General features: G+C 44.9%; 1 protein-coding gene across 2 annotated transcripts in view; it reads left to right on the top strand.

Moving 5' to 3' along the window:
* The window catches only part of TPCN1 (two pore segment channel 1), a 46,781-nt gene that overhangs the window by 14,972 nt on the left and 6,985 nt on the right, over positions 1-24,824 (top strand). The window contains exons 2-21 of one of the 2 annotated variants that reach the window (XM_009810084.2): positions 5,858-5,982; positions 8,550-8,726; positions 10,090-10,203; positions 10,461-10,591; positions 11,170-11,258; positions 11,798-11,832; positions 12,462-12,520; positions 13,324-13,423; positions 14,373-14,489; positions 15,463-15,587; positions 16,854-16,902; positions 17,105-17,168; positions 18,213-18,257; positions 19,356-19,412; positions 19,502-19,555; positions 21,048-21,120; positions 21,350-21,457; positions 22,678-22,749; positions 23,598-23,687; positions 24,465-24,580. In XM_009810084.2, the coding sequence (XP_009808386.1) occupies positions 5,858-5,982; positions 8,550-8,726; positions 10,090-10,203; positions 10,461-10,591; positions 11,170-11,258; positions 11,798-11,832; positions 12,462-12,520; positions 13,324-13,423; positions 14,373-14,489; positions 15,463-15,587; positions 16,854-16,902; positions 17,105-17,168; positions 18,213-18,257; positions 19,356-19,412; positions 19,502-19,555; positions 21,048-21,120; positions 21,350-21,457; positions 22,678-22,749; positions 23,598-23,687; positions 24,465-24,580 (1,800 nt within the window). The remainder of the gene's footprint in view (positions 1-5,857; positions 5,983-8,549; positions 8,727-10,089; positions 10,204-10,460; positions 10,592-11,169; positions 11,259-11,797; positions 11,833-12,461; positions 12,521-13,323; positions 13,424-14,372; positions 14,490-15,462; positions 15,588-16,853; positions 16,903-17,104; positions 17,169-18,212; positions 18,258-19,355; positions 19,413-19,501; positions 19,556-21,047; positions 21,121-21,349; positions 21,458-22,677; positions 22,750-23,597; positions 23,688-24,464; positions 24,581-24,824) is intronic. The other variant, XM_059827661.1, reaches the window with a different exon arrangement.

The raw sequence follows: 24,824 nt of genomic DNA, 5'->3' as shown, positions 1-24,824 counted from the left end.
AATACAGTCAAGATGGATGATACAAGAAACGGAGGTGGTGTGGCAGTGAAGAATGCAAAACCTGAAAAGAAATGGCTCCAGTTCAATGGTTCAGCAGTCATTGTGATGAGGGACTGCAGCTGAGTGAATCGCAGACTGCTTTCTGCCCTTTTCCCTCCTTGCAGAGGGATTGGAGCCTGCCAGCGAGACCCTCGTGCTGGAAAGGTCAGGTTGCATGTCTGTGTGGACGCTCGCAGCAAACCTGTAAAGTGTTTGCTCAGCTCCAGGAAGTCACATTTGCCTTGGACAGCCCGTGCTCCTGGAATTGTGTCCAGCTCCAATAGAAAAAGACATTGCACCCATGAAAAAACACAGCTGGCAAGTGTGTTCCCTAAGAGGGTTCATGCCTCTTTCCAAAAAAGAAATAATGATTGTAAGGGTAGGGGTAAATGCAAGACAGCAGTTCTTACAAACAAGGTTGCAAGAAGGAAAGAAAGGACAAAGCTGGTACCAGATTATATTTAATTAAGAAGGAATCTGATCGTTAACTGACAACTTGGCCTTTTCTTTCCCTGTCCTCCTCCTCCTCCTCTGTGGCCCAGTGGCTGGTGCACTGCAGAGTGTTTTATCAGCTGGCACATCTCCGGTTGTCCGAGACGGTTACTGGAGCTGCCCGGAGTGCATGCCCTGGACAGCTTGACCTTTCCCAGCTGCAGGTAACGCCTTGCTTACTTTGCTCTCTTGCTGCTCCATTTGGTGCATCCACTTGCAGGAACCTTGTAAGGCAATGTGAATGGAGATGTGTCCTGTCTCCGAAGTCATGTGTCCTTGGCATTTCTTTTTTCGCCTATCAAGAGAAATACTACTTGCACGTGCAACTCATTAGATGAGTAACTTACGTATTGCTGTCTTACATTGACTACACACATGATACGTGAACAGTATGAATGACAGATTTAACTATAAGAATATTTTTGCTGAATTACGTCACTTGCCCTGGCTTCCACACAGTTTGCAGAGTTCTGTCATCACAGGTATACTTGCTAAAATAGCATTGTCTGGACAGGATGGCAACTAGCAGCTCTGTCAAGACCTTCTTCAACCTTTTAGGAGAAAGCCCTGGTAAGTCTGGTAAAGGCACATGGCTTTGGATTCAGCCGAGGAGCTAATTAGAGGCATCTCAGTCTGTTTCAGTGTAATGCCGTAAAAAGTGTGTGCTATCTAGAAGGCAGAACATCTGGCGAACAGGCTAATGAGAGCCAGACTGGGGGAGCTCTGAGGCAAATATGAGAGTCACCCTGTAGAGTTTGTTTATAACTCTTTGAATTTGTAGGAGGTTACTAGTTCGTTGGATTCTTTTTTTTTAAGTATTTATCAAAACAAATGGAGACATCAAACAATGAAAGTCCAAATTGACTTCAGTTTGACATAAAATAGCCTGGCTGGGAAAGGTGATTTATCCCTGGTTCCTGTGAATGTTTTCTGTCCCTTATTCCTTTCTTGGCCCTGCCCTCGAGATCCCCCGTGGCCGCGTGAGCTCCTCCGAATGAGAGGAGTTTGTTTGCTCTCTCAGCCAACAGAGAGAGGTCCCTAAGCAGGGAATTTGTTTTGCAAAGGGAGAGGTTTGGGCTCTGGAAAGTTTATGCTCCTTCTCTTTCTTTCTTTTTTGTTTTTTGTTTTTTATTGTAATGATGACATATGGAAACTATTTACACAGGAGCATGCTCTGCTGCACTGAATGGAAATGTTGGAGTCCCGGCAGTATCGTTCCGGATGCCTTGTGTAAGCAGCCAGCTGGTTTTGCTTTTTCTTTTTTTCCTCTTTTCTTTTTTTCCCCTCCCTCTCTCCCTTTTCAGGGATCGTCTGGGATAAGTTACACAAGTGTGGAAGGAAGCTTTGCCATCTGTGAACAGCTCAGTTCGTTTACTTTGTCATGCCCCTTGTACTGTGAACTTCATAAATATCTGTTTTCTTTTTTTGCTGGGGGGGGAAGACTCCTTGCTGTGACTAGTCAGCACTTTGACTCTTTTCCTATTAGTTGTTCGTGTTCACTGGTGAGCAAACTCTCCTATGTGCCAAAATAAGAGAGCATGGCATATGAAGCCTTGCTTTACCACCACGCTCATGCTTAAAAGCTCTTTGTCCCGCAGCTAAGCCTTCCAACAACTTGCACTTAGAAACATCCTGCTGCTAAGACAGCGATAGGGGAACGATTTAACTGAAGTCTGAGCCACCTTCCTCAGAGGGGAGGGGAGAAAACATTTAGTTCTGCAGAGAGCAGAGAAAAGTCTTTTGTGCGTAGCTTTCCCTCAAGGAAGCTGCGAAATTGAGGATCGGCTTTCGGAGGGGAGGGAGGGAGGAACTTCAGATCTGACTTGTCTCCCTCTCCCCAACTCCGAACACAAGCGTGCCCGCTTCCTGATGCAGCGGCTGCCATGCGGTGGAGAGAGCTGCCTGCCATCTACTTCGAGGATTACGGGAGTCCTGTGGAGAGATCCTCCTATCTCATTGAGCTTGATACTAATGGTAAATGCCATCGGGGATGTTCTGCAGCACGAGCTGAGCGGAGCGGAGGTTGCATTAGTCTGTGTCATTGTTATCATGGGAGCAGCTGAGGAAATTAGCTAGCTGGAGGGCTGCCAAACAAACAGTCAGAGGGTTGCTTTTCAAATTTAGTATTATTTTTATTATTATTTATTACCCAGATGATGCTGTTGCCTCAGGGATGCTAGATCAACCTTCTGGTACCTGATGGGGAAGGAGCTGATCCACAAAATGCAGCTCCACGCCGGAACACTTCACCAGTACATTTTCTGTTGTCTGTGCCTAGAAAGATGATGTCTGGTTTAGACAGGAGGAAAACATCTTGGTTTCTAGAGTTATTTTTTGTTTCTGATTTGCATCTCTGAGTGCTGTTTTGTATTTGCAACCGTGATCTCACTGGGGCATCTCTTCTGTTTCAGCTGCGAGTCCTCTGTGTGAAATGCAGAGAGGGGTCCTGGGTTTCTACTGTGATGTATCTTTTCCTAGTGTTGATCCTTTTCAAAGAGGGGTTGGTCTTTGCAAAAGAACTACTTCAGGGTTAAAGGTTGTTTTGGCATCTTTTGGTAGGTTACAGTGTTTTGGTGTTTTGGTTAATGCCACAAACCTTTGCTGATTTGACCACAGTATGTTTTGATGTACTTAAATTTTGTATATACTGTAATAATCGTAAGCAGCCTGCTTAATGTGTCCCTCTTCCCCAAAAGAGCTAGTGCAGCCAAGGTATTGATTCTGTGCTTTTTTAATATCCCCTGAACTGTGTGAGATGAATCACACTCGGATTTTCTCTGAACACTTGCCCTGTTTTGAAGGTGAGTTATGGAAAGGCCTGAAACTCCGGCTCCTGTTAGCACCTTCACAGTCATTGCTGGTTTGAACAAAGCATCCTGCAGCCTCGCCCCGGCCACCAGATAATGATAATGTGCTGTAGAGCTGTCCAGGTGACATCGTGGATGGCACATACGGCTCTGGGCATCTTCAGACAGCAGATTATGTGTGATAAGAAGAGGTTGCACTGTCTGCTCCGATGTACCAGTCGCTTGTGTGCATCAGCAAACTTTGGAGGTGTTTGACAGCTCTGTGCCTGTCTGTGGTAATGCTTGAGTTCTTTGAGGCTGGGGGCTGGAGGCCACTTTGTGCTCTGCCTCCACTGTGACCCAGCTCGGTGCCCCACAGAGGGGAGGGCAGGCAGGACAGGGCTGCAGTGCTTTTCGTCTGGCCGCAAATGATCGGTTAGGATGGGAATGAGGATTGGAAAATACTTGTCTTCTGGGCAGTAAAGATCTTCAGCAGTGAGTCCAGGTTCTGATGAAGATGTACTCCTTCTGCAACTCTGTTAAGCATTAAATGCAAAAAGGTTTTTGCTATCAGACTGCATTTGGAGGGAGTCTGTCTGCTTGAAACACATATACAGTAAAGGCTTCGTCAATAATAACATTTAAGAACTTTTTAGAGCTCACAATGCTTCTGATTTTTGCATATTGCTGTCATCTTTTAGTTAAAAGGCAAACAAACCCAGAAGACTGCCATCCAGTTCTGTGGATAAATAAAATCTCTATCACTCAGTTTTTTCAAGAACTGTGCTCATTCGAGGTGTAAAAGGGGTGGCGGGGAGGAGTCAGCCTCATTCAAACATTCGTCCAGATTTTGAGTGGTATTTTAAGGGTGTGGGGGAAGCAAGGAAGAGAAATAGGCTTGAATGCTGCAGGAGTCTCAGCAATCTGAGTATGCAATCTGGAAAGTCTTCACAAATCCCAGGTAAATGTTATCTTAATTTGATTTGAGGGTGGAAAAGGCAGATGTGGCTCTGCGTTGGTGAAGGGGTTTCTGCATCTGTCAGGAGCACACAGTGCCATTTCTTTTGATAGGTGCAGCTTTTGGCGTGAACTCTCTCCCCACTCCTGAGGGTGTTCTAGAAAGACTGAATCAGTAATTCAATGAGGATTATTTTGTCCTAGCAAAGAGATGCAACAAATCTTCAGCATGCTGTCATGAGAGAGGAAAAGAACCTCATTGTAATTTTTTCCCACTCTCAGATAACTTCTCATAAGACAGAGAGAATAAGCTACCACATCACAGCTTCTGTGCTCATAAAAAGGGGGAAATTGGCACTTTTGCACTGGTAAGATCAATTTTGCATGTACCCTCTTTGGGAACATGAGGCACTGGAGGAGGGAAGCCTCTACTGAGAGCAAGAACAACCATGTGGTTTGGGTAATGATTGAAACTCTGGAGAACTGAGTGTGTGGACAGCTCCACCACGGGTTTCATGCGTGGCCCTAAGCAGGTGTCGTTTCTGTAGGATCTCTGCTCAGTATTCTTTGTCAAAGGTGCAAAATAAAAATCTCAGTCCCAGAAGAAGCAGCCAAGTGACATTCCCTTTTTGAACAATAATTGTCTTCATGCATGTTTTTCACGTGTCTTAATAGCACTGAGGCTGTAGAATGCAAAAAAAAATGGGAAGTATTCTGGAGTTTATATACATGCCCTGCGTAGCTCTCCTATGGGAAGGGCACTATGTATGTGTAGCTATGCTTGGGAGTTGCTTTTTGCAATGGAATTGTATTTTTTAATGAAACGTTTAGTTATGAAATCTGGTACAAATGTTCATTGTTTTATAGTGCTTTACTGATGAGACAGACACGCTCTTAGATGTTTCAAAATCAGTCTGTGGCATATGAACAGAAAATTAATCTTGCTGTTTGTTTTCATCAGAGGAGTATTGGTACTTATCTGCACCAAAAAGAGTGTTGCAAAGATGCATTGTTTAATGACTCTGTAGAGCTCTGAAAAATGAGGCTTTCTACTAACAATACCGACTGCCGCTATTAGTGTACTATACAGCTTCTATACTCAGACTGGTTTCCCTTGCCTGTGGTAGTCCTGTATTCCATTCTTCTGCGGTCTCTCCTACCACTAAATGCGAAAAGGCACCGTTCCTTTAGCAAGCCCACTTTCATTTTGTGGGTTGGACATCCTCAGAGGCTTCTAGCTGTTAGCTGCCTGTTTATAGTTTATGACTGCTGATAGCATGCTACGAACATGACAGCACAGATCTGAGCCAGGAGACCTGCTTATTGTATTGAATAGGATGCTGTCTCTTTTGATGATCTTCTGGGAGCGTTCCCGTGTCAAAGTGCTGAGTTTGAGTGTGTCTCTTAAAAGCTCCTACAGGGGAAGAGTCAATTTGTCTGTGTACAAGCTGCCAGTTTCCTGGGTACTCTGCCACCTCTTGATGCTTGCCTCTGGTCCAAGTACCTGGCTTGTTTGCATGCCTCCTGATCAATCTCAGCTCGCTTAATTGTAAATCAATTTTTCTCTTATTGTACTGATGCAGATGGAGGTAGCTATGACGTTATTAATGATGCATCCAGCCCTGCTGCGGGGGACTGCTGTGCGCAGCAAAGCTCTGCCCGACACAACTGGGAAATGAACTACCAAGAGGCAGCAATCTACCTCCAGGTAAGCCCTGCTGTTTGCTGTATGTGTGAAGAATGGGCTTCTGAAACTACGGTAGTTCTTGATTATAAGGAACAAAGACCTTCCGTTTTGAGGTTAAAAAATTTGGTGCTTTGCAAAGGAATCTGCTCAAAGAGTGGGGAGATGCTGGAAGCACCTTCAGGTGGGCTCTGGCAAGTCATTTGGGAGCAACTGAACAAGCTACCCATCCTCTCCCATCTCTCCCAGTGCCAAGGACGGTAGTAGCTGAGGCATTCAGCACATGTTCAGTTCTGCTGCCTTGCCATGGAGATTTGCATAACTTGTCACTTCATCTCTTCAGTTGCTCTGGGGTGAATGGTCAGCACTCTCTTGGAGACATCTTGTTTTCTGGAAGCGCAGCTCCTAATCCAGCCTTGGCCACAGATTTGGTGGGTGGCCCTGGAATGTTCATTAGCATCAGTCAAGCCCTGCAGGTCATGTAAGACATGTGAGAAGGTAGAGGTCTTGATTTCTAGATGAAGAAAGGATGCTGAGATTAGGATCAGCCCAGGAGTGAAATTTGTCCTATTTAAAAAGAAAAAACAACAAACAAACAAACAAACCAAGCCCACCCATGCTCCAGTTGCAGGAAACGCCATCGTTACTTCAACAAAGATATAATATTTTTAAGATTGCCATATAGTCTGGTGTGATGAATCAGGTACCAAAACTGAACTTCTCCCAGAGCTGGCCAGTCTGAAATTGTTGCTGGTTCCCTTGCTGTCCTTCCTTCCTCCCTCTCTTTGTTCCCTTTCAAAGGCTCTGTATTGCAGCTTGAGATGCTTTGGACCCGGTTACGTTTTTTGCTTAAGTCACTGGAAGGTGAAACCATTTGTTCCTCCCTGCTCCTGCACCACAGGACTGAGAAGTATTGCTTCTCTGACATTTTAGAAGTGGGTAGGCTTGGACCTTGGTCATACTTCAGCTTCACCGTATGCTAGAGTAGCACTGACAATATAATGGTAGCCCCAGCCCCTCCTGGGCTTTTGTTTAAACTCATGATTATGGGAGATGCTCTGCAAAGGGTCATTGAGTTGCTGCAGTGTCTGATGGTAATGCACGCAGCAGGCTTGGCCCTTCAGATGCAGATTATTCTTGCTGCTGCCTTGACCAATGGTGATAATGACAATGTCCTTGAAATGAAGTAGACATAACTTAAAGAGCATGCAGATTGTTTATTTGAACCAGTAGCTGCAGGCAAGAGTGTCTTATCTGAATAAGAGGGCTTTGCTGTCCAGCAACGTTTTGAATTGCTTGGCTACCAAGAGGCAGAATTTAGACTATTTTTCATTCTGCAAGTGTGTTTTGTCAGGCGTGAATAAGAATGCCCTGCTGATCCAAGCTAGCTCTCTCTTTGAGTGGGGGGGCTTGCGTTTTATGGAGCTTGCCGCTGCGTTTTGTCCTGTTCGCAATCTGGCTCACTGACCCGGCAGCGTGTGTGTGTTTGTTCTTAACCAGAATGGGAGTTTGCCTGTGAGATGAGTAAATGAGAAACATTTGAAACCCTCTTCTGAATTAGTCTCGAGAATGCTTCACTTCTTAAAGGAGATCCTGTTTCCTGACCTTGTTATCCATTTGCAATCACAGTTATTCCGCTTCAATAGTAATAGCTTACTGTCCTTACAGTAATTGCTTACCTGGAAAGATGTTAATTTAAAAAACAAACAACCAACTTCTTGTGCATCTGAGTGTCCCAGCTAGGGAAAAATGATCTCTCATGACAGTTTCCAAGAGGCAGCAAGTTTCCGGTGAGTGACAAAGGCTCCATTGCTTAAACCATTGACTCAAGAAAGAGAAGCAGCTGTTGGGTGGTTCTGCATGAAAAACCTCTAAATTCTCCCCAAACTAAGTTTCATCCTAGATGTAACAATAGTAATGATGTAGCTGTTTAGAAAACAGTTGTAGGCAAACTGTTAAGATGGAGCATCTGACCTTTTAATGTTAATTAAGCTTTCTAGTTAAGAGGGAATGACAAATCAGCATAGAGGCTTGTTAATTTTTCATGGAGTCTGTCTTCTCACATTCCTGAAGCAGAAAACACTGTGTGCTCCAGTGTTTTCTCCCAGACATTTTGCAAGGCCAAGATAAGGAGGAGCAACTGTCAGCCAGGTGCCCTGGAGCTTATCTCTGTGCTTTCATGTTCTGTCCTGGAGAAGTTTAATCAAATAAGTCTGTAAACATATGGAAGTGGTTGCAAGTAAGTGAAGTGCTGTGTTTATGTTGGGATGTTGACTAAAGTTTCTTTGCCTACCTTTATAAACTCTTCCAGCACTCTTTTTCATTTTGAAAAGGCTCAAGGGTTTCTAAAGCAGGAATTTGTGGATATTAATGAGTTTCATTACTGAAATATGCTTATGAGCAGAAGGGGATGTCCTCTGTGTGTAGAGTTCATTCCTCAATAAACAGATCAATGTCAGGCTGCAAAGTGGGAATAGCCTGTTGGGAATTGTATCTAATCCTTATAAAAGTCTGCGTTCTTCATGTGGAAAGCTCTGTTACAGTACCAAGAGTCACTAATGCTGTTCTCTTTTTTATTCCTGCTGCCTTAGGAAGGAGAAAATAATGATAAGTTCTTCACTCACCCCAAAAATGCCAAAGCACTTGCTGCCTACCTCTTTGCACACAATCACCTTTTCTACCTAATGGAGCTGAGCACAGCACTGCTTCTCCTGTTGCTGTCTCTCTGCGAGGCACCAGCTGTTCCTATGCTCCGTCTTGGCATCTTTGTAAGTATTTTGGGGCAAAATGAAGAAGTCTGCCTGTTTTGCATGGGTGGGTAAGAGGAAAAAGAAGGCTAAACATAGAGGAAGAAGGTAGCAGTATTAGGAAACAAACACCTAGCTTGTTCTGTAAATTGGTTGACAGCAGATATGTCAACCAGCAAAACATCCTTTTTTCATCTGATGTGCCTAGACCGCAATGAAAGTGACACTTATTTCATATTATCAATTTCTGCCATTCTTAAATTTTGTAACTGTTAGAAAAGTGTGCGGTTTTTGCTTTTTCTTAAGATAACTCAAGAATCTGTATGCTTTGATGGGGTGGTTTAAAAGTTATTGTCAGGGTTGGTGCTGTTATCCCAGCACCATCAATGGTTCCTAGAACATAAACAGATCTCAGCTTGGGACAGGGTGCTAAACCTTCTCCTGTCCTCTCCTCCCAGTGTTGTGAGGCCTCTTTTTAATGTGTGTGTGAGTGACTCGAAGTTTTATGTCTAACCTTCACGACATGCAGGTTGAGAGAAGGGATACACAAACTGCTGTGTAGTGTTGTCAGTCTACAACCACTTCATGAGGTACCACTGTCAAGCACAGTGCTAGGAGCTGCTGTTGCTGGTGGGAGACTTTACTTCTGCTTTTTGAGCTGTTAATGGCACGCTAGGACCATGCCAGGGCTGTAGAAAAGCCTTGGACAACCCTGGGGTCAAAGCGTTCCTCAAAATGAGTCAGGGCTACGTAACTCAGTTTGGGTTTTGAGCTGTGACTAAAGCTGAGGTTGTAAAGAAGATGACAGTATTTTCATGCAGTTCATTTTGCATCTTCCGACAGAGAAGGGGTCCTTCAGCACTGCCAAAAGCAGCATTCTGTTCCAGAGTTTGATCAGTACCCTGTCTGTGGTTGTCCAGAATGTCTAGTTCAATAGAAAACCCTTCTCTGTGTAAATTCTCTCTGCCCAGCAGCTTTCCTTCCTGCATTTCACTAAAAAAATTGCAGTCTCAGTCTTTTAAAAGTGTTTCTGCTCAAGTTGCTGGTGTCTTGCCCTTTGTTTCAAATGTATCAATACATTTTTTGATGTGTTATTCAAGTCCAAAAGGGATGTGGATTTCCAGGAAATTCTGGGCTGATGCTGAATAGAGGAAAATTGTACAGGCTTTAATAAAAGCACAAAGCAATAACCGTAGAAACTTTGAAAAACAGTGCTGTGCTAGCTTTAAGAGTGGCCTTGGCTTTTCCTGCATGTCACAGAGCTGTGCTCAGACTGTTGTCAAACGCACACACTTCTTGAAAAAGGAAGGGCAGAAGCGTGGCCTCTGATGTGCTGCTGTTTGTAATCAGAAGCGCTGGTTTAAGCTTTGCTGTACTGTAACAGGTCCACGCAACCTTGGAGCTGTTTGCGTTAATTGTGGTAGTCTTTGAACTCTCGATGAAGATGAGGTGGCTGGGCTTCCAAACCTTTATCAGGCACAAAAGGACTATGGTAAAGGTAAGTTGTCTGTTTGATTATCAGTGTTACTCCTTCAGCATCTTCGGGAACCAAAGAACCAGATTAAATGTTGGCCTGTACCGTAGCAGAGATGACTTAACCATGTGTCCCAGCTGCCAGATGATTCATGTGAGATCTTCAAGCTCTCAGACGCCTCCCATCCTTAAAGTGTCCAAATAAATGGGTGGTCAGTGAGAGCTTTTCCTTTCCCAAAAGGAAACTGCAGCTGTGCCTCTCATTCAACCCCTTTTTTTCAGACTTGCGTGCTGTTTGTACAGTTCATAGAGGCCATCGTGGTGTTGGTGCGCCAAACCTCGCATGTCCGGATAACAAGAGCTCTGCGCTGTATCTTTTTGGTTGACTGCCGTTACTGTGGTGCCGTCAGAAGGTAAGTGGTCAGCTGGCTGGGTTTTCTGCTGTCGTGGCTGGGGCTGAGGTGGAGGAAAAGTACTCTGGTCTTGCAGGCATCTCGAGGAAAATAAGTGTCTTTTGTGGGTATTTCAGACCTTGGAGATCATTTGTGATTGCGACTGAAGTACACCTGGTGTCTTGCCTATGTAGGGCAATTTCATAGGTAGTAGCTTTGGATGTCTTCACGGTACATGGTGCTTATGTGTACTGTCCTCAGCTGCATAAACTACCTCAGAGAGCCCAACATGTGAACATGGCTGTATTGTTTCTGGCTCCTAGGTTTGCCTGCAAACGGCACAATGAATCACAGAGCTAGTCTCGAGTCTGGAGAAGGAAAGTTGACAGGGTGGCATTAGTATTGTTTGCAGTACCTGAGAGCTGACTGCAAAGGAAAGATAGGTAGCTTGGAAACAATCTTAATTTACCTAGCTTTCTACTTGTAATCCTTGGTGGGAGTGGGAAGAAAGTAGTCAACTGTGCTGTGTTTGTTTTGTGGTTGGATTTTTTTTTCCCCTTGCAAGTTTTAGTTTATTAATGTTTTCTCTTTTTTTTCAGAAATCTGCGACAGATCTTCCAGTCCCTCCCACCATTTATTGACATTCTTCTCCTCCTGCTTTTCTTCATGGTGATTTTTGCCATCCTGGGTGAGTTGTATTTATGGGAGGTGAAGTGATGCTCTCAATCAGTTACTGTCCAAAAGCAACACAAACTACCCGGACAAATACAAAGCTGATCAGATTCAGTGTCCTGCCAGGATCTTCCATTTATCCTGTTTCATCCACAGTCATCTGGAAGGCAGAAATAAAGATCAAAACAATGTAGGAGCTGGGTATTTGATTTTGAGACAAAGGTCCTTTTGTCCTTTTCCAGAGAATAGTCTGTGATGTGTGTGTTTGGTTTCCTAGTCTAAACTCCCACAAATGCGTGTATCTGTAGTGTACCTGCTATCCTCAGAAAGTTTGTTTTCTTAAAGGATCAGTGAAATGCCAACGACATGTATTGGCAAATCTGTATGGAGAAGGCCTTCCAGATACTCTCCTCTCCATGGTGTCTGAGAGGGCTTACTCTTAGTGTGACCTTCTCTTTGGGAACAGAGACTCACCACTCTGCTGCTTGACATTAAACAAACTTTATTTTTGTTTGTTCTTTCCCCTTTTTGTCTCTCCTCCTCTACCTTCTCTAGGTTTTTACTTGTTTTCTCCTAACCACTCAGATCCGGTGAGTATTGCTGATTCTTTGAACTGAAGCTTGAGTCCCATTTTGACCAACTTAAGAATCAAACATTACTGTGTAGCTATAACTTATTTCTGTGTGGTGGCCTGGGAGGCCATATGCTAGCTGGTCAGAGGCTGCTTGGCGGTGTTACCCTGGTTTACCCCCTGCTGGGAAGGAAGGCGGTGCAGAGAACTTCCTCAAAGACAGGATGTGCCAAAGGGAACATTCCCATAGTTGTTCCTTGTTCTTGGTGTCTTAATTCAGTCAAACGAGTCACCTGCCACTGTCCCCAGGGGAGGAAGGTATCTGGGTGAAAGCTTGTCCACCTCACACTGTGGCTGTCAGAGTCCACAAGTCAATAGTTCCTGCTGCTCCCAAGTCTGTAGCTTGCTGGGAGTAACTACTACGAAAATGTGTAGATGAGCTTTTAATTGTTTTAACTCTTCACATGCCATCTCTCAGGGACCTTTAAAAAGGACCAATGCTGAAGTACCCTTTCTCTAGGAGGCATCAGGGAATTGTAGAAGGGCCTGTATTCAAGTGGGTGGGTGGGTTGGTTGGTTGTTTTTTGAATGAAATGTCACTATGAAATTCTGCTTGCATTTTGTCATGGGAGTTTTTTTTTCTTTCAGTACTTCAATACCTTAGAGAACAGCCTTGTGAATCTCTTCGTGCTTTTGACCACTTCAAAGTAAGTTCATACTTTTCTAGCTCAGTCTTTCTCTTTGTCCCCAAAGAATTCTAGCGAAGCCAAGAGTTTATTTGCAGAAATGCCCTCTCTCCAAATGTGACCCCTTTCCTCTGCATGAGAGAGACACTTCTTAGGTCAGCCTGCATGGGAAGAATGGGTACTTCATTTTGTTTTAGGACACTGTGACCTCAGATGCAGAGTTATTTCTAAGCGACTCAGACCACCTCATCACTGTGAGGGCAATAAGGGGGGAAATGGCTTTATTAGGCCTTGGTCCAAGAAGGGAAAGTTTCTATTTGTGCTCCTTTGTTAGCCGACGGTTTACTGTTGTGAAGTAACTTCCTATTCCTCAGCTTCGGTTCACCTATCTGCTAGGAAAGGGGGATAATAACAGTGGGTAAATATTGATCTGCTGTCAGGGAGAGCTCTGAGGATTAGGAAATTAGCAAAGGATGGAATAAATCTTAGGTTGTAACACTCTCACACCAAGGCTGCATTGCTGTCATTGTTAAGTATTAAAGCACAACCCTTAGCCACGTTGCAAATCCCCTTTGCCCATTTGGTTTTCCGGATGTGCAAGGAATGTGCTTATCATATTTATTTTTTTCATCATGCCTTCATGTTCTTGCTGCTTGTTCTTAGGTGCAAACTTCTGTGTCATGAGCAACCACGTGCTTTGCAGAAATGTGCAGATCTTTGGATGTGGGTTTACACACACACCCGTGTCCTGTGCTCCTGCCTTTGTAGAGAAGAGTGTAGCATGAGCTATTTAGTGCTTAAACTTGTGTCTCTTTCGGATGCAGTTTCCCTGATGTGATGATGCCATCTTATGCCCGGAACCCCTGGTCCTGTGTCTTCTTCATAGTGTATCTCTCCATTGAGCTGTACTTCATCATGAATTTGGTGAGTCACCTGTAATAATCTGAGACCCTTTGCAGAATACTTCTAGAAATGGCAGCTTTGCTATAGATAGGAGTCTTTTAACGTTTAACCTCAAGGAATCAAATTAAATCACAGCAAACAGAATGATAGGAGTATCTTCCAACTTCTCTCACATTAATATCATGCTTGGAGTGACATACTCAGTTGCATGAAATTTATTGTCCTTTTCTGTCTTAATTATTTGTCATAAAATGGCATTTTATTATCTGGGCTTGCCTGAAATACTTTGTAAATCAGTTTGAAGGGGATGGAATTATGAAGTGTGGCAGGAATTGAAGAGTGCTGATACCTGCAGTGTGAGAGCATGGCTGCTATGCTGGCTACACTTCTTGCAGCACTTAGGGCAGGGCCAAGACCAGCTCAGGGGAGCATGTGAGTGGTAGAAAAGGGGTTGCCAAAGGAGTTGAGGAATTCTGCAACCCAGGGTGAGTGATTTGATGGTTGTAGTGGGCTCTGATTTCACTGCTGCTGTCCTAGATGGAGGGTTAGCTTTGACATACGTTTGCCAAAGCTCCTGTGGAAGGGTGAGTCCAGACACCAGCCCTCAAAACCTGCTTTCCAGGAAGAGATCAGGGCGTTTTAACAAACCTTTAGGTACTGCTTTCTGTTGTCATTTGTGGGGTTTAGCCTTAGCTCTTAAAACCACTAGCGAGTGTCAGGAGGCCAGAAACATCTGGACCTCCCAAAAAGTGGATCAGTGTGTGTGCAGTGTGCTTGATGATCCTTTTGTGGGATCCCCTTATGGCCAACGGGCCCTCGCTGACTCTGTTCTGCCTCAGTCAGTGTAGCGCTTAGTAAATTCCTCCTGCAGGCAATGCCTCTCCTTGCCTCTGGATATTCCTGCCTGTTCGAGAAGCACTGGCTCAGGTAGCCGCAGAGTATAGGGATCTGTCCTGTCTTCCCTCTGCAGCTTCTTGCTGTTGTGTTCGACACTTTCAATGACATCGAGAAGAGGAAGTTTAAGTCCTTGCTGCTGCACAAGCGCACGGCCATACAGCATGCCTACCGCTTGCTGATCACCAAACAGGTATGGGGCCCTGCAGGGAGGGTGAGAACAGCCTGGGGTGCGGCAGGAGGGGAGGTCAGCAACGTTTTAAGAACGTTTGGAGTGTTTAAAGAGCATGTTCCAGGAAAGATGATATATGTGTGTTGACTGTAATCATACTCACCAAGGGCTACTGTTTTTTCATTTGTGTAACTTTGTTTAGATCTGTTTCTGGAGAAAACCCAAACTAATCTGAATTTCAGCTCCATGTGAGATTATGGAAGTGTCTTGATAAAATGCGTGAAGTTTGTTCTGGAGAGCATGCAATCATTGATTTCCCTCTGATTCAGTGTGGGTCACTTGAAGACTTGCTTCTCAAGCACCAGTACTTAGAGGAGGGGTGGGTTATACATGTGAAAGTACAGTACAGCTGTTAGAGACTGCATGAGTAAATGGTGCTGAAACAGAAGTAATTCACCTACAAACAACTCTTTACAGGGGCAGAGTACTGGCGGAAAGGGTTGATTTCTTGCTTAACTTGAGGAGCAGGAAGAGAAATAATGCCCAAAAATAACTAACCCACTTCTAGTAGATTAGTTCATGTTTAGGCCACGTTCATTATATGAACAGTTCCTGAGGAATAGCTGATAGTCTTTAAAAAGTGCCAGTAATGGGAGCTGTTAGGCTGTCTACTAATTTCCCAAGAAGAGTGGTTGAACTTTGTCGCTTGGGGTGTCTGGTTGGACAATTTTCACATGATAGGGCAACAGGGAACAGCTCTGCATTTGCTGGAGGGACCGACTGCCAGGAGAGCTTTCTGATCTCTGTGCTCTGGGATAAGCTCAGTACTTTAAAGTGTAATAGCTTCGGGTACTTTTGGGGCTTAGTTATAATGGCATCTTAAGATAATGTAGAAATCCTGCTTAAAACAAATCCAGAGTGAGAATTAAATATGCTAGCCTCTATGTGCTTCTGCCTGATGTCGCTGCTTATGACAACATTCCCTTATTTCTAGAGGCCGTCTGGAATTTCCTTCAAGCACTTTGAAGGGCTGTTGCGGTTTTACAAGCCTCGGATGTGTGCCAGAGAGCGATATCTCACTTTCAAAGCACTGAATCAAAGCAATACTCCTTTAGTCAGGTAGGATGGTCTTACTGCTGCACCCAGAGCAGGGAGGTTGCTTCACTCTCTGAAGCTCGACTGTACTTCAGAGAGGATGGCTGGGTTTATGCAAGGAAACTTGTCTGGGATGTGGGAATAGAGTTATGTGACTGGAAGGATTTGTCTGGGAAGCAGGGAGCTTGGAGGGGTGGGTACCTTGAGGCCTGAGGTTTTTCTGCGGAGGTGATGGAGTTCCTGCGTGCCCTCTTGTGGATACAGCGCTGTGCTGGCAGTCACCAGGCAGCCTCTGCTTCCCACCTCCCCTGCCAGAACAGAGGAGCGAGAAATTGAGGAACAGCATTAGAGCCTGCAAGGAGCATTTCTTCACACAGTGCAGCCTCGCAGCTTAACAAGTTTTTGTTTTTCCCAGCAGCTGGCTGTGTCCCCCAGGGTTTTGTTAATTAAAATCTGGTTCTGCTGGTGCTTTCAGGACTGTCATTCTCTGTGTTATGAGGCAGAGAATTACCATTCTGGTGGGTGGGTGCAGCTAACTCCAGCCAGCATTGGAAGTAGAGGGAATTAGAGCAGGAGACCTTCTCTTCTTTTTCCTTTGTTCTGGCCACAGAGAGGCTCAGAGTGAGTCTCCCATGAAACTGGTGCCAATGCTTCTCCTTAAAGTCAAGTGTCACAGAGAAGTATTGAAAATGGCATAGGGAGAAAGACTGAGTTCTTTAAATTTAGGCACCTAATGACACCAGTAAGAGTCCGAGAAGTTCAGCGTCCTCACTTTCAGACACCTAAAAGCTGTTATAGGCCTGACCCTGAGCACCTAGACAGGCATTTATGTTTTATGAGTTTCTTTGCTTTCATCTCCTTTTTCAAATTTCATTGTTACCTTGAAAAGAAAATGTGCAAAGACGTTAGAAAATGACTGTATGAGTAATTAAGACGGTCCAAGACTTCTTCATGAAGAGTAGTACAATCTCTGTCCCTTGGAGTTTGCTATCTAAGCCTTGGGTCTTTCCTCTCAGTGGTAAAATCCTGGAGTTCAGTGGAGCCAAGTTTCCTCTAAGGGCTGTAGCGTTACAGAAGGAAGGTAGGCTTTGCACCCTGTTCTGGCTATCCTCATCAGTAACCTTTGGCCAGACTGGGAAGAGGTCAGTGTTAAGTTGTATCAGCTGGGGTTGCAGATCTAATAAGGAGTTAATAACTTCCAGGGACACTCTACTGATGATGCCTGACAAGGACAATTAAGGATTTAATCAACTCCAAGGCTCTGATCAGATGCTTCTTTCTGTTTTGCAGCCTAAAGGATTTTTACAATTTCTATGAAGTTGTTGGCTTAAAATGGAAGGTAAGTATTTATTGGGTGGAGAAGAGGGGAAGTGTGTGTGGGAGGGAGAGCAAAGGAGGCCAGCAATTAAAGAGAAGGTGAGTGAGACACAAAGGCAATCTAAAAGAAGCAGGTGATGGGGATAAGGTGGGTCTCCATCACTGCACATTTTTTGTATGTATATAGCATCGACTACTTCTGATTGTGGCTGTTCTGCTTCCAGGCAAAACGAAATCGTGAGCACTGGTTTGATGACCTTCCACGGACAGCATTCCTTATTTTTAAAGGTAACAGGCTGTGTTTTCATGACAGCATGTGTTCAGCTAACAGGAAGAACGTTTCTTTACAAAGACAGGGTCCTCTGAAGGGTCCTTCTCTTATGTCCCTGGTAAACAGCTGAGGAAAGGCCTACTAACCAACACTCTCTATATTTGGAGCCTCCAAGGCCAGAGCCTTGTATTTAGAGTCTCCAAGGAAGATTTCTGTCATGTAAATACTCCCTGTGCTCTGACCCAAACCCTGGCTTCCTTAAAATAAGACTTCTTGGCAGAAGCTCGGTAGCGAACCAGACCCTGAGGGAGGGCTGTATTCCTTTTTCAGCACAGAGGTTAGGTGGGAATTTATGATTGCTGACTCTAACAGTTTATAGAGTTTCTCCATATCCCAGGCAGCAACTCACAGCAGTGACTGTGGAGCGGGATTTGTGTTTTCACAAAAGCTGCTAGGCTTCCTAGTCCCGAGATGTGGTTGCAGCGCTTGTACAAGTCAAGTGCAGCTGCTCGGGAAGGGGAGAGCGGTCTGAAATACCCATCAGTGTAACCTGTCTTGCAAATGTAATTATCTCCCATGTCCCAGGTTTCCTGATGGAATGTAGCCATTCAGAAATAAGAACTTACCTGCAATTCTTTTTCAATGTTGCATGCTAGTGGGAAACAGTTAACACCATCTTGATCCAAACACACAGCTGCCATAGGAGTCCTACATATCTCTGCTGATGCACTCAACCCTCCTTGACAGCATACGTGTTGTTCCAAACACGGGCAGTGCTTCAGCAGCTGTGTTTACCTCTGTCCACAACACAGAACTAGTACATAGAGGGGGGGAAAAAAAGGCATCTCAGGGGTTAAGAATAGTGAGTTCATTGCTGCTAAAATTCTAGAGGAAACTTGAACTTGGTCCAAAGAAATAAAAGTTAATAATCTGCTAATCTGTTTAGCTTCTGTGCTGAGGATTGGTATGAATAATGTCTCTAAGGAGAAGATAGAGGAATCTGTGTGTGAGGTATGGAGGATCGTGTAAACATTTGTTTTGTCATACTTTCCTTCATGCAGGCATCAACATCCTTGTGAAGTCCCGCGTGTTCCAATACACCATGTGTAAGTAGAAGTAACGAGCTGTCTCTCTGCTAGGCTCCCTTGATCACGTGGGTCTGGTATGCTGTGTCTGCCAGCCCTTGCAAGCACTAAGCGTGCTGGGGCCTGGTCTTTGGTCTGAGCCATGGTTCATGTACAAATTTTGGAGTTTTGGCAGAGAGGGAGGGAACTGCATACTCGTACCGACCACTGCTGCAGCCTGGACTCTCAGCTCTCGCTGCGTCGAGTCTTCTGGAGAGGCTCATTGGTTCACTACTTCATAACGCACTTGTGGGTCTGATTCTGTAGGATTCAGCTTGTTGCATTTAGGTAGGTTGGTGGTTAGCTTTCACAAGCCTTGAGGTTTTTATCTTGCAGCTGAAGGATGCTGGGTAACGAACTGCCTTGCCAGTCAACCACCTTCTTCTGTTTGCACTTGAGAAGGTGCAAGCATCCTCGTTGCCGGAGGGATTGCTTGGCAACTGTACTGCCTGCGAGAATGATTCTGTGCTCCTCTTCTCTAGAGCAGAAAAAGTGCTTACTCGTGGTGCTACTTGCTATGTTCTAAACGATCTGTTCCTACTCAGTAATTTGGGGGTTTTTTTGAACCTTGGAGAGGTTTTTTGTAAATTGGGTTGCTAAACTGAAGAGGGTGGTGTGAAGTGAGGAGATCTGAGTGAAAAGGAGAAGTCCTGCACCTTCAGTTCTCAGGATATGAATGTTGGGGAGCAGCGATAGATCCAAGTCAACAGGGATTTGTCCTGCACTGTTGAAGACCCAGCGGTTCTCCAGCTCTTGTTCCAGAACTAGGAGGAAGCTGAAATACACAGTAATAACATGGCAGAATGTAATATAATTATGAGTAAAAATTATTGAGCATGATTCAGACCATTGTTCTCTTTTAGTTTTGTTTCCTTCTGAAGATAGAGGTACTGCATCTGTTAAAGGCCTGGGAAAAGACAGGATAGAAGACTCTCCCAAGTTATGAGTTCAATTTGTTCATTGAATTGGAAACAATGACCCTGCCACTTGTCCTATATTGTACTCTTTTTGTTAGCCTAGGAAATGGATGTCTTCTCATCCAGGAGTGGTTTTGCTATGGGATTTTACTTTGTTTTCCAGATACTGTGGTGGCTGTGAATGGAATTTGGATTCTTGTTGAAACCTTCATGCTGCAAGGTAGGAAACATTGCAGCTTGTTTCTTGACTACGATGCTGGGGGATTGAAAAAGGGGAAGGCTAGAAAAAGTTGTTCTTGTGTCTTGCAGGAGGGAATTTCTTCTCCAGAAACGTCCCGTGGAGCTACATAGTCTTCCTCACAAGTAAGCTGATGCCTCCCAACAGAGCTGTGTCATTTGATAAGGAGTCGGGAAGGGTATATAGACAGCTCTCTTCCTGGAAGATTATTCAGTTTGAAGTTAAAACTTAGCCACAGGTGTACAGACTCCATCTAGAACAATGCTGTGCCTGGCAGGGATTGTCAGCATCCACACAGGCCCATGTGAACACTGCTGCACTGTTACACAGCTCCCTGCGCCGCTGCAGTCTGGGGAGCCTCTTACCTCTGGTGCAACTCTCTGCGAAAGCTGCTGTATTAATCTTAAAGCTGGCTTCAACCCTGAGAGCAGAATAGCCTTCGTTTGTTAGGCACAGCGTGCAAAGTGATAAGCTCCTCCAGACTTGTGATGGCTCTGTGTGGAGTTGCTCATGTTGCTCTGCGCTGCACTGACTATTCCAGAAGGCATTACCAGCTCTGATCTGATTGCAGCTGTGAGCTGGCTCTCTGCCACAGAAAGCAAGGCAGTCCTGTTGGAGTCCAGAGTGCAGGAGCATGCTGAGGAGAAGACTGAAAGGACTAGATGAACTAGTTGACGAACTGAGTTTTCTAATTGAACGTCATCCCCTCTATGAACATGTACCTTAGTCTTCCGTTTCAGCCCAAATAGAAGCAATTGCATCTTCATGTGCTGGTTCATTGCACTGCCATAGAACTCTTCAGTGATGTGAATTCACTTCCCTTCTCCTGACAGTGTCTCTTGCTCAAGGAGAAGCAAAGTATAGCTCCACTGAATCAAGATAGCGGGTAAAACTGCAGCAGGAAGTTCTTTGGAGAATCTAGGAGAGGTTGCTAACCTCTTGACTGCTGGGTAGTTCTAGTGTTTCCCTGGCCATTAGTCTTCAAAATACTTGTTATGAAAGTTTGAAGGCAGAGGCACTCTGCAATCTTCTTTTAACAAGGATGTTGTCACCCAGCTCTTTTCTTTGCTTTTCTCCCACCCCTCTCCTCCTTGGAACCTGGAAAGAAAGATTTTTGGGATGACAAACAAGGCATCATCATGTTATTATGGTGTTCTTTAACCGACAGGCCCACAAGGTGCTGCCAGGACAGAGGGTGAAAGTAGATGGCTCTTCTTTGAAAGGATCTCTCCCTGCACATCAAGGCTAGGCTATGGGATGTGGATACGTTCCCCTGAGATAGAAGGAAAGAAACAGGCAGGACTGAATTCCCTACTCCACTTTCTGGCCTTTCCTATGGGAGCTCGTGCCTCAACATTTATAGTGTGTTAGCCACCTAAGTGTTTTGTAGACTGCTCTGGAGAGAAATCACCATGAATACAGGAAAATGTGTTGATTTGGAGGGAAAATGTCTCTCTGGCATCTCACCGAGAATAAAGAGGATGGCTGGGGGTCTATTAAACCTATGTTCAGAAGTCCTGTACTTAAAGCACCATACATCTTTGAGGACAAGCCTTTGCATAAGCCTTCCTCGTGATGCTGCTTATTTCTGACCATGGCTGTCATCTCGTTTTACAGTCTATGGCGTGGAGCTGCTCCTGAAGACCACTGGACTGGGGCCTGTTGAGTACCTCTCCTCAGGTTGGAATCTGTAAGTGCACTGATGTTTTTGAGAGAGAAGTGGTGAAAATTGTTGGGTTAGAAAGACCAACTTCTGAGATGAGTTTTTTAGGCCTCTAGACAAGGCCATCTGTGGGCTATTATAATTCTTCTGCCCTTGGCCTTGTGCATCTGATTAGGCTGGAGTGGCACCAAGTACCTCTTCTCTGCTGAAACACTAGTGACAAATAATTTCTCTTATTTTCTTTTTTTCTTTCCAGCTTTGACTTCTCAGTCACCCTGTTTGCATTTTTGGGGCTCATGGCACTGGCATTTAACATGGAGCCATTCTACTTCATTGTGGTCTTGCGACCCCTTCAGCTGCTGAGGTGAGATGGGAAGGCTGGGGGGGGTGTACAGAAAGCAGGTGGGGGAGAAAACAGCCAGGCTTGTTTTCCATCAATCCAGTTGGGGACCGAGCTTCTTACCAGGAGAGGGCAAGGATTGCTCTGTGGGTACGTGACCATGGCAAACAGGAATTGCGTGGGGTAATGAGATTAGCCGGAGTTATCAAAATGAACGATAACAAAAACTTGGGATGGGATACGAAACCCCGTGCTTTGGAGCTTAAGCTGATCTCTAATAGAGATCAAGGGATTTACCGGGGGCAGATTATCCTGTGTCTGCCTTCGTGGGGTTCTTACACCTCCTCTAAATTGTCTGATGCTGTTCAGAGAAAAGCTCTTCTGTCAGGGTGAGACAGTCTGAGCCAGTTTAATAATTTCCATTGAATTACCAAAAATTACAGTTTTCAAAGGATGCTGCTTTCTAGGGTGAAGTACAGCCCTGCTCTAACTGCGTCTCCCACTTTAAGCAAGACTGCGGCCTGTAACCTGTCTGCAGCTCAGTAAGATGGGTCTGATTAACCCTCTCATTTCGAGGCTGTTATGGAGGCACATTCACCTTTGCAGAATGCTTTCAGAGCCATAGGTGGCAGGCATTTGAGAGGCAAAATGTTGTTTTGTTAAAAACAAGCTAATGTAATTTAGCTCTTCAGTGAGGATTTAAAGAACACTTTATGACACTCAAGGGGGAAGAAAAAATGTTTTCTCTGTTGCTCCCCTGCCAAAGTCTGTGTTTGGCAGCTGTGTTTCTCTGTAAAGGCTGATGGAGTTGCCAAATCTTAAATTAGCAGGCACAGTGTAGTTTTCTTTCATCAATTTTTATTGGGTCGTGGGGCAAACACAGAAAAGCTTGTGTCTGAGGGAAGGAGCAATGAATTCTGACCCTGTACACAGCACTAGTTTAAGTTCTTATGATTTTAATTTTTTTTTAAATAGCTATTTATGCATCATGTTGTGTAAAAAGACATAGACTTTTCCTTGAGATTCCTCAATCCTGTAAACACTTAGTTGAATGTGTCATAAACATTCAGATGGGACAGCGGGACATTGTTAGGTGAGTGGAGACCACTTGAGTAGGAGCAGATCCTGTGAGTTTGGTGTCAGGAAACCTTACTGTTCATTGACCTGGGAGGTACAAAGAACTGGAATACTCTGTTTACCAGGGAAGTTGCAGTCCGTAGGTAACTACCGGCTTCTCCTTTCAGGCTATTTAAATTGAAGAAACGCTACAGAAATGTCCTGGACACTATGTTTGAGTTGTTCCCCCGGATGGCCAGGTACTAACTTCTCTTCGGGTGATGGCAGGGAGAGGGGAGTGAAGGTTTAGTGTCTAGGGCTTGGGTCAGGATAAGGACCTGTCAAACCTGCGAAAGGTGTTCACGCTCTGATCTGTCAATTGATTGTTACTGATTCATCAGTGGGCTGCAGTGGGGTGTTAATCTTCCAATTTCTTGGAGCACTATGCGATAAGCAACACTCCAGCACCTTGGGCCGCCTCCTGCTTTTGTGTTAGGAGGATAACTAAGAGCCAATGCTTGTTTAATTTTTCTCTCCCATCCCATCTTTCAGTGAGAGGGGAGGCCCATTTGGGAGGAACATTGGCGTGAATATACTCAGCCCCAGATGTTTCCCTGTCCTTAGTACAGCCACTCGAGAGCGTTACTGTGAAACGGTGGGGCAGAAGGAGCTTGGTGTTTGAGTGGGGCATCCTCAGACCTTATTCCCTTAAAGGAGGTCTGAGCGGAGCGTGTTAGCTAGAGAACCCTGTTCTTGGCACAGTCCCTGCATCCAAGGACATGGAGAGGGCAGAACCAGTGTGTGTTGTTCTTTATTAAAGAAACTGTGGAGAGACGTTTGTTTACCAGAAAAAGACAGACTGGGAGGGAATCCAGGCTGCTCTTTAGTTTCTCTCTTCAGTGAGTGGCAAGCTCCTTGTCCAAGGACTTCTTGAATGAGAGCAGGCAAAGAACTGCAGAGCCACAGTGGCAGGGAGGGTGGTCTCGGGTTCTCAGTGCTGCTTCCCATCCGCTGGAAATTCCTTACAGAGCAACCAGCCCATGACTTCGTGTTTCACTGCCTTAGCAACTCTTCAGTAGCACAGTACTCTTTCTGTTTTTGCCTCCAGCCTGGGTTTAACCCTGCTGATCTTCTACTATTGCTTTGCCATTGTTGGCATGGAGTTCTTTGCTGGCGTGGTCTACCCGAACTGCTGCAAGTGAGTACCGCAAATCCATCCCCCTCTGCAGTGGTTTTGGTGCGCAGCCAGTAGCAGTGAGCTCTGGCAGCTCTATCTCGCTGTGGAGAAGGGGCTAGAGGATGGGTCTGAGTGGGGTTTTGCAGCTAAGGCAACATGCTACGAAAATCTAGGGGAGACACTTCACTTCTCTAGGTAAGATTAGATGAAAGGGCTTTTGCATTGCATTTGGAAAGGGAGAGATTTCTGTGGCAGGGTTGGCTGGTTTTAATGAGCTCTGTAACTTGCCTCAGGTAGCTGCACTGGAAGGACTTATTCATGATACTGTGGCTGGAAACTCTTGTAACAGCTGCTCTAGAGCAAAGTTGAGATTTTTCTCTTGGTGACACCAGAGTTGCTCTGCTAGATGTGTTGCATATTTACGCCTCACTTTGTACAAGATAAATTCACCTGGTCTTGGAAGCTAAGCTGTCCTGTGCCCTTTTCATCTTAAATAATGGCAGACCACTTAGAAATGCCAAGCTTTAAGGGTGTGAGCCAAGGAGCCTAATTCAAACACTCAGTTTCCCTGGTATAATATTTGTTGAATGATTAGAAAGATTCCATGTGGTCCCTGGGCTTGTGCTGAGCTGTGAAGGACAGAGGCTTTCTTTCAAAAAAAAAAGGCGAGTGTTGGTCAAGAGGTAGAAACTGCCACCCTGCTCACCACCTTCTAAGTGTTTTGGTATTTATAACCCTTGAGATTTTCCTTGCTTTTCCAGTTCTCTTCTCAGTCTTTGTCCTGGTTTCTCCAACCAGCACAAGCACAGTCGCAGACTCCTACCGCTGGGTGAATCATACGGTTGGCAACAAGACGGTTGTGGAAGAAGGTTATTACTATCTCAACAACTTCGACAACATTTTGAACAGCTTTGGTAAGGGCAGTTTTGTCCGTAGCAAAGACTGTTCCTTAGTGCATCTGTGTTCCTGCAGAGCTGGATGGCAGGACTGTAATGCTTGTGTAAGCCTGCAACTCTCCCATAGAGTCCTACTTATGCACCTCAAATACTCAGCATCCTGCTCTTTCTGTCTGGAGAACTCCAGCTGACTAACTGTGCTATGACTGCTTTGCAAGGTAAGCAGGCATCTCTTAAAAGCCAGTGTGAAGCCAGCAGATCT

This window comes from Gavia stellata, chromosome 21, assembly GCF_030936135.1.
Source record: "Gavia stellata isolate bGavSte3 chromosome 21, bGavSte3.hap2, whole genome shotgun sequence".
In the NCBI taxonomy this organism is placed as follows: Eukaryota; Metazoa; Chordata; class Aves; order Gaviiformes; family Gaviidae; genus Gavia; species Gavia stellata.
This window is presented reverse-complemented; position numbering and strand designations above follow the sequence as displayed.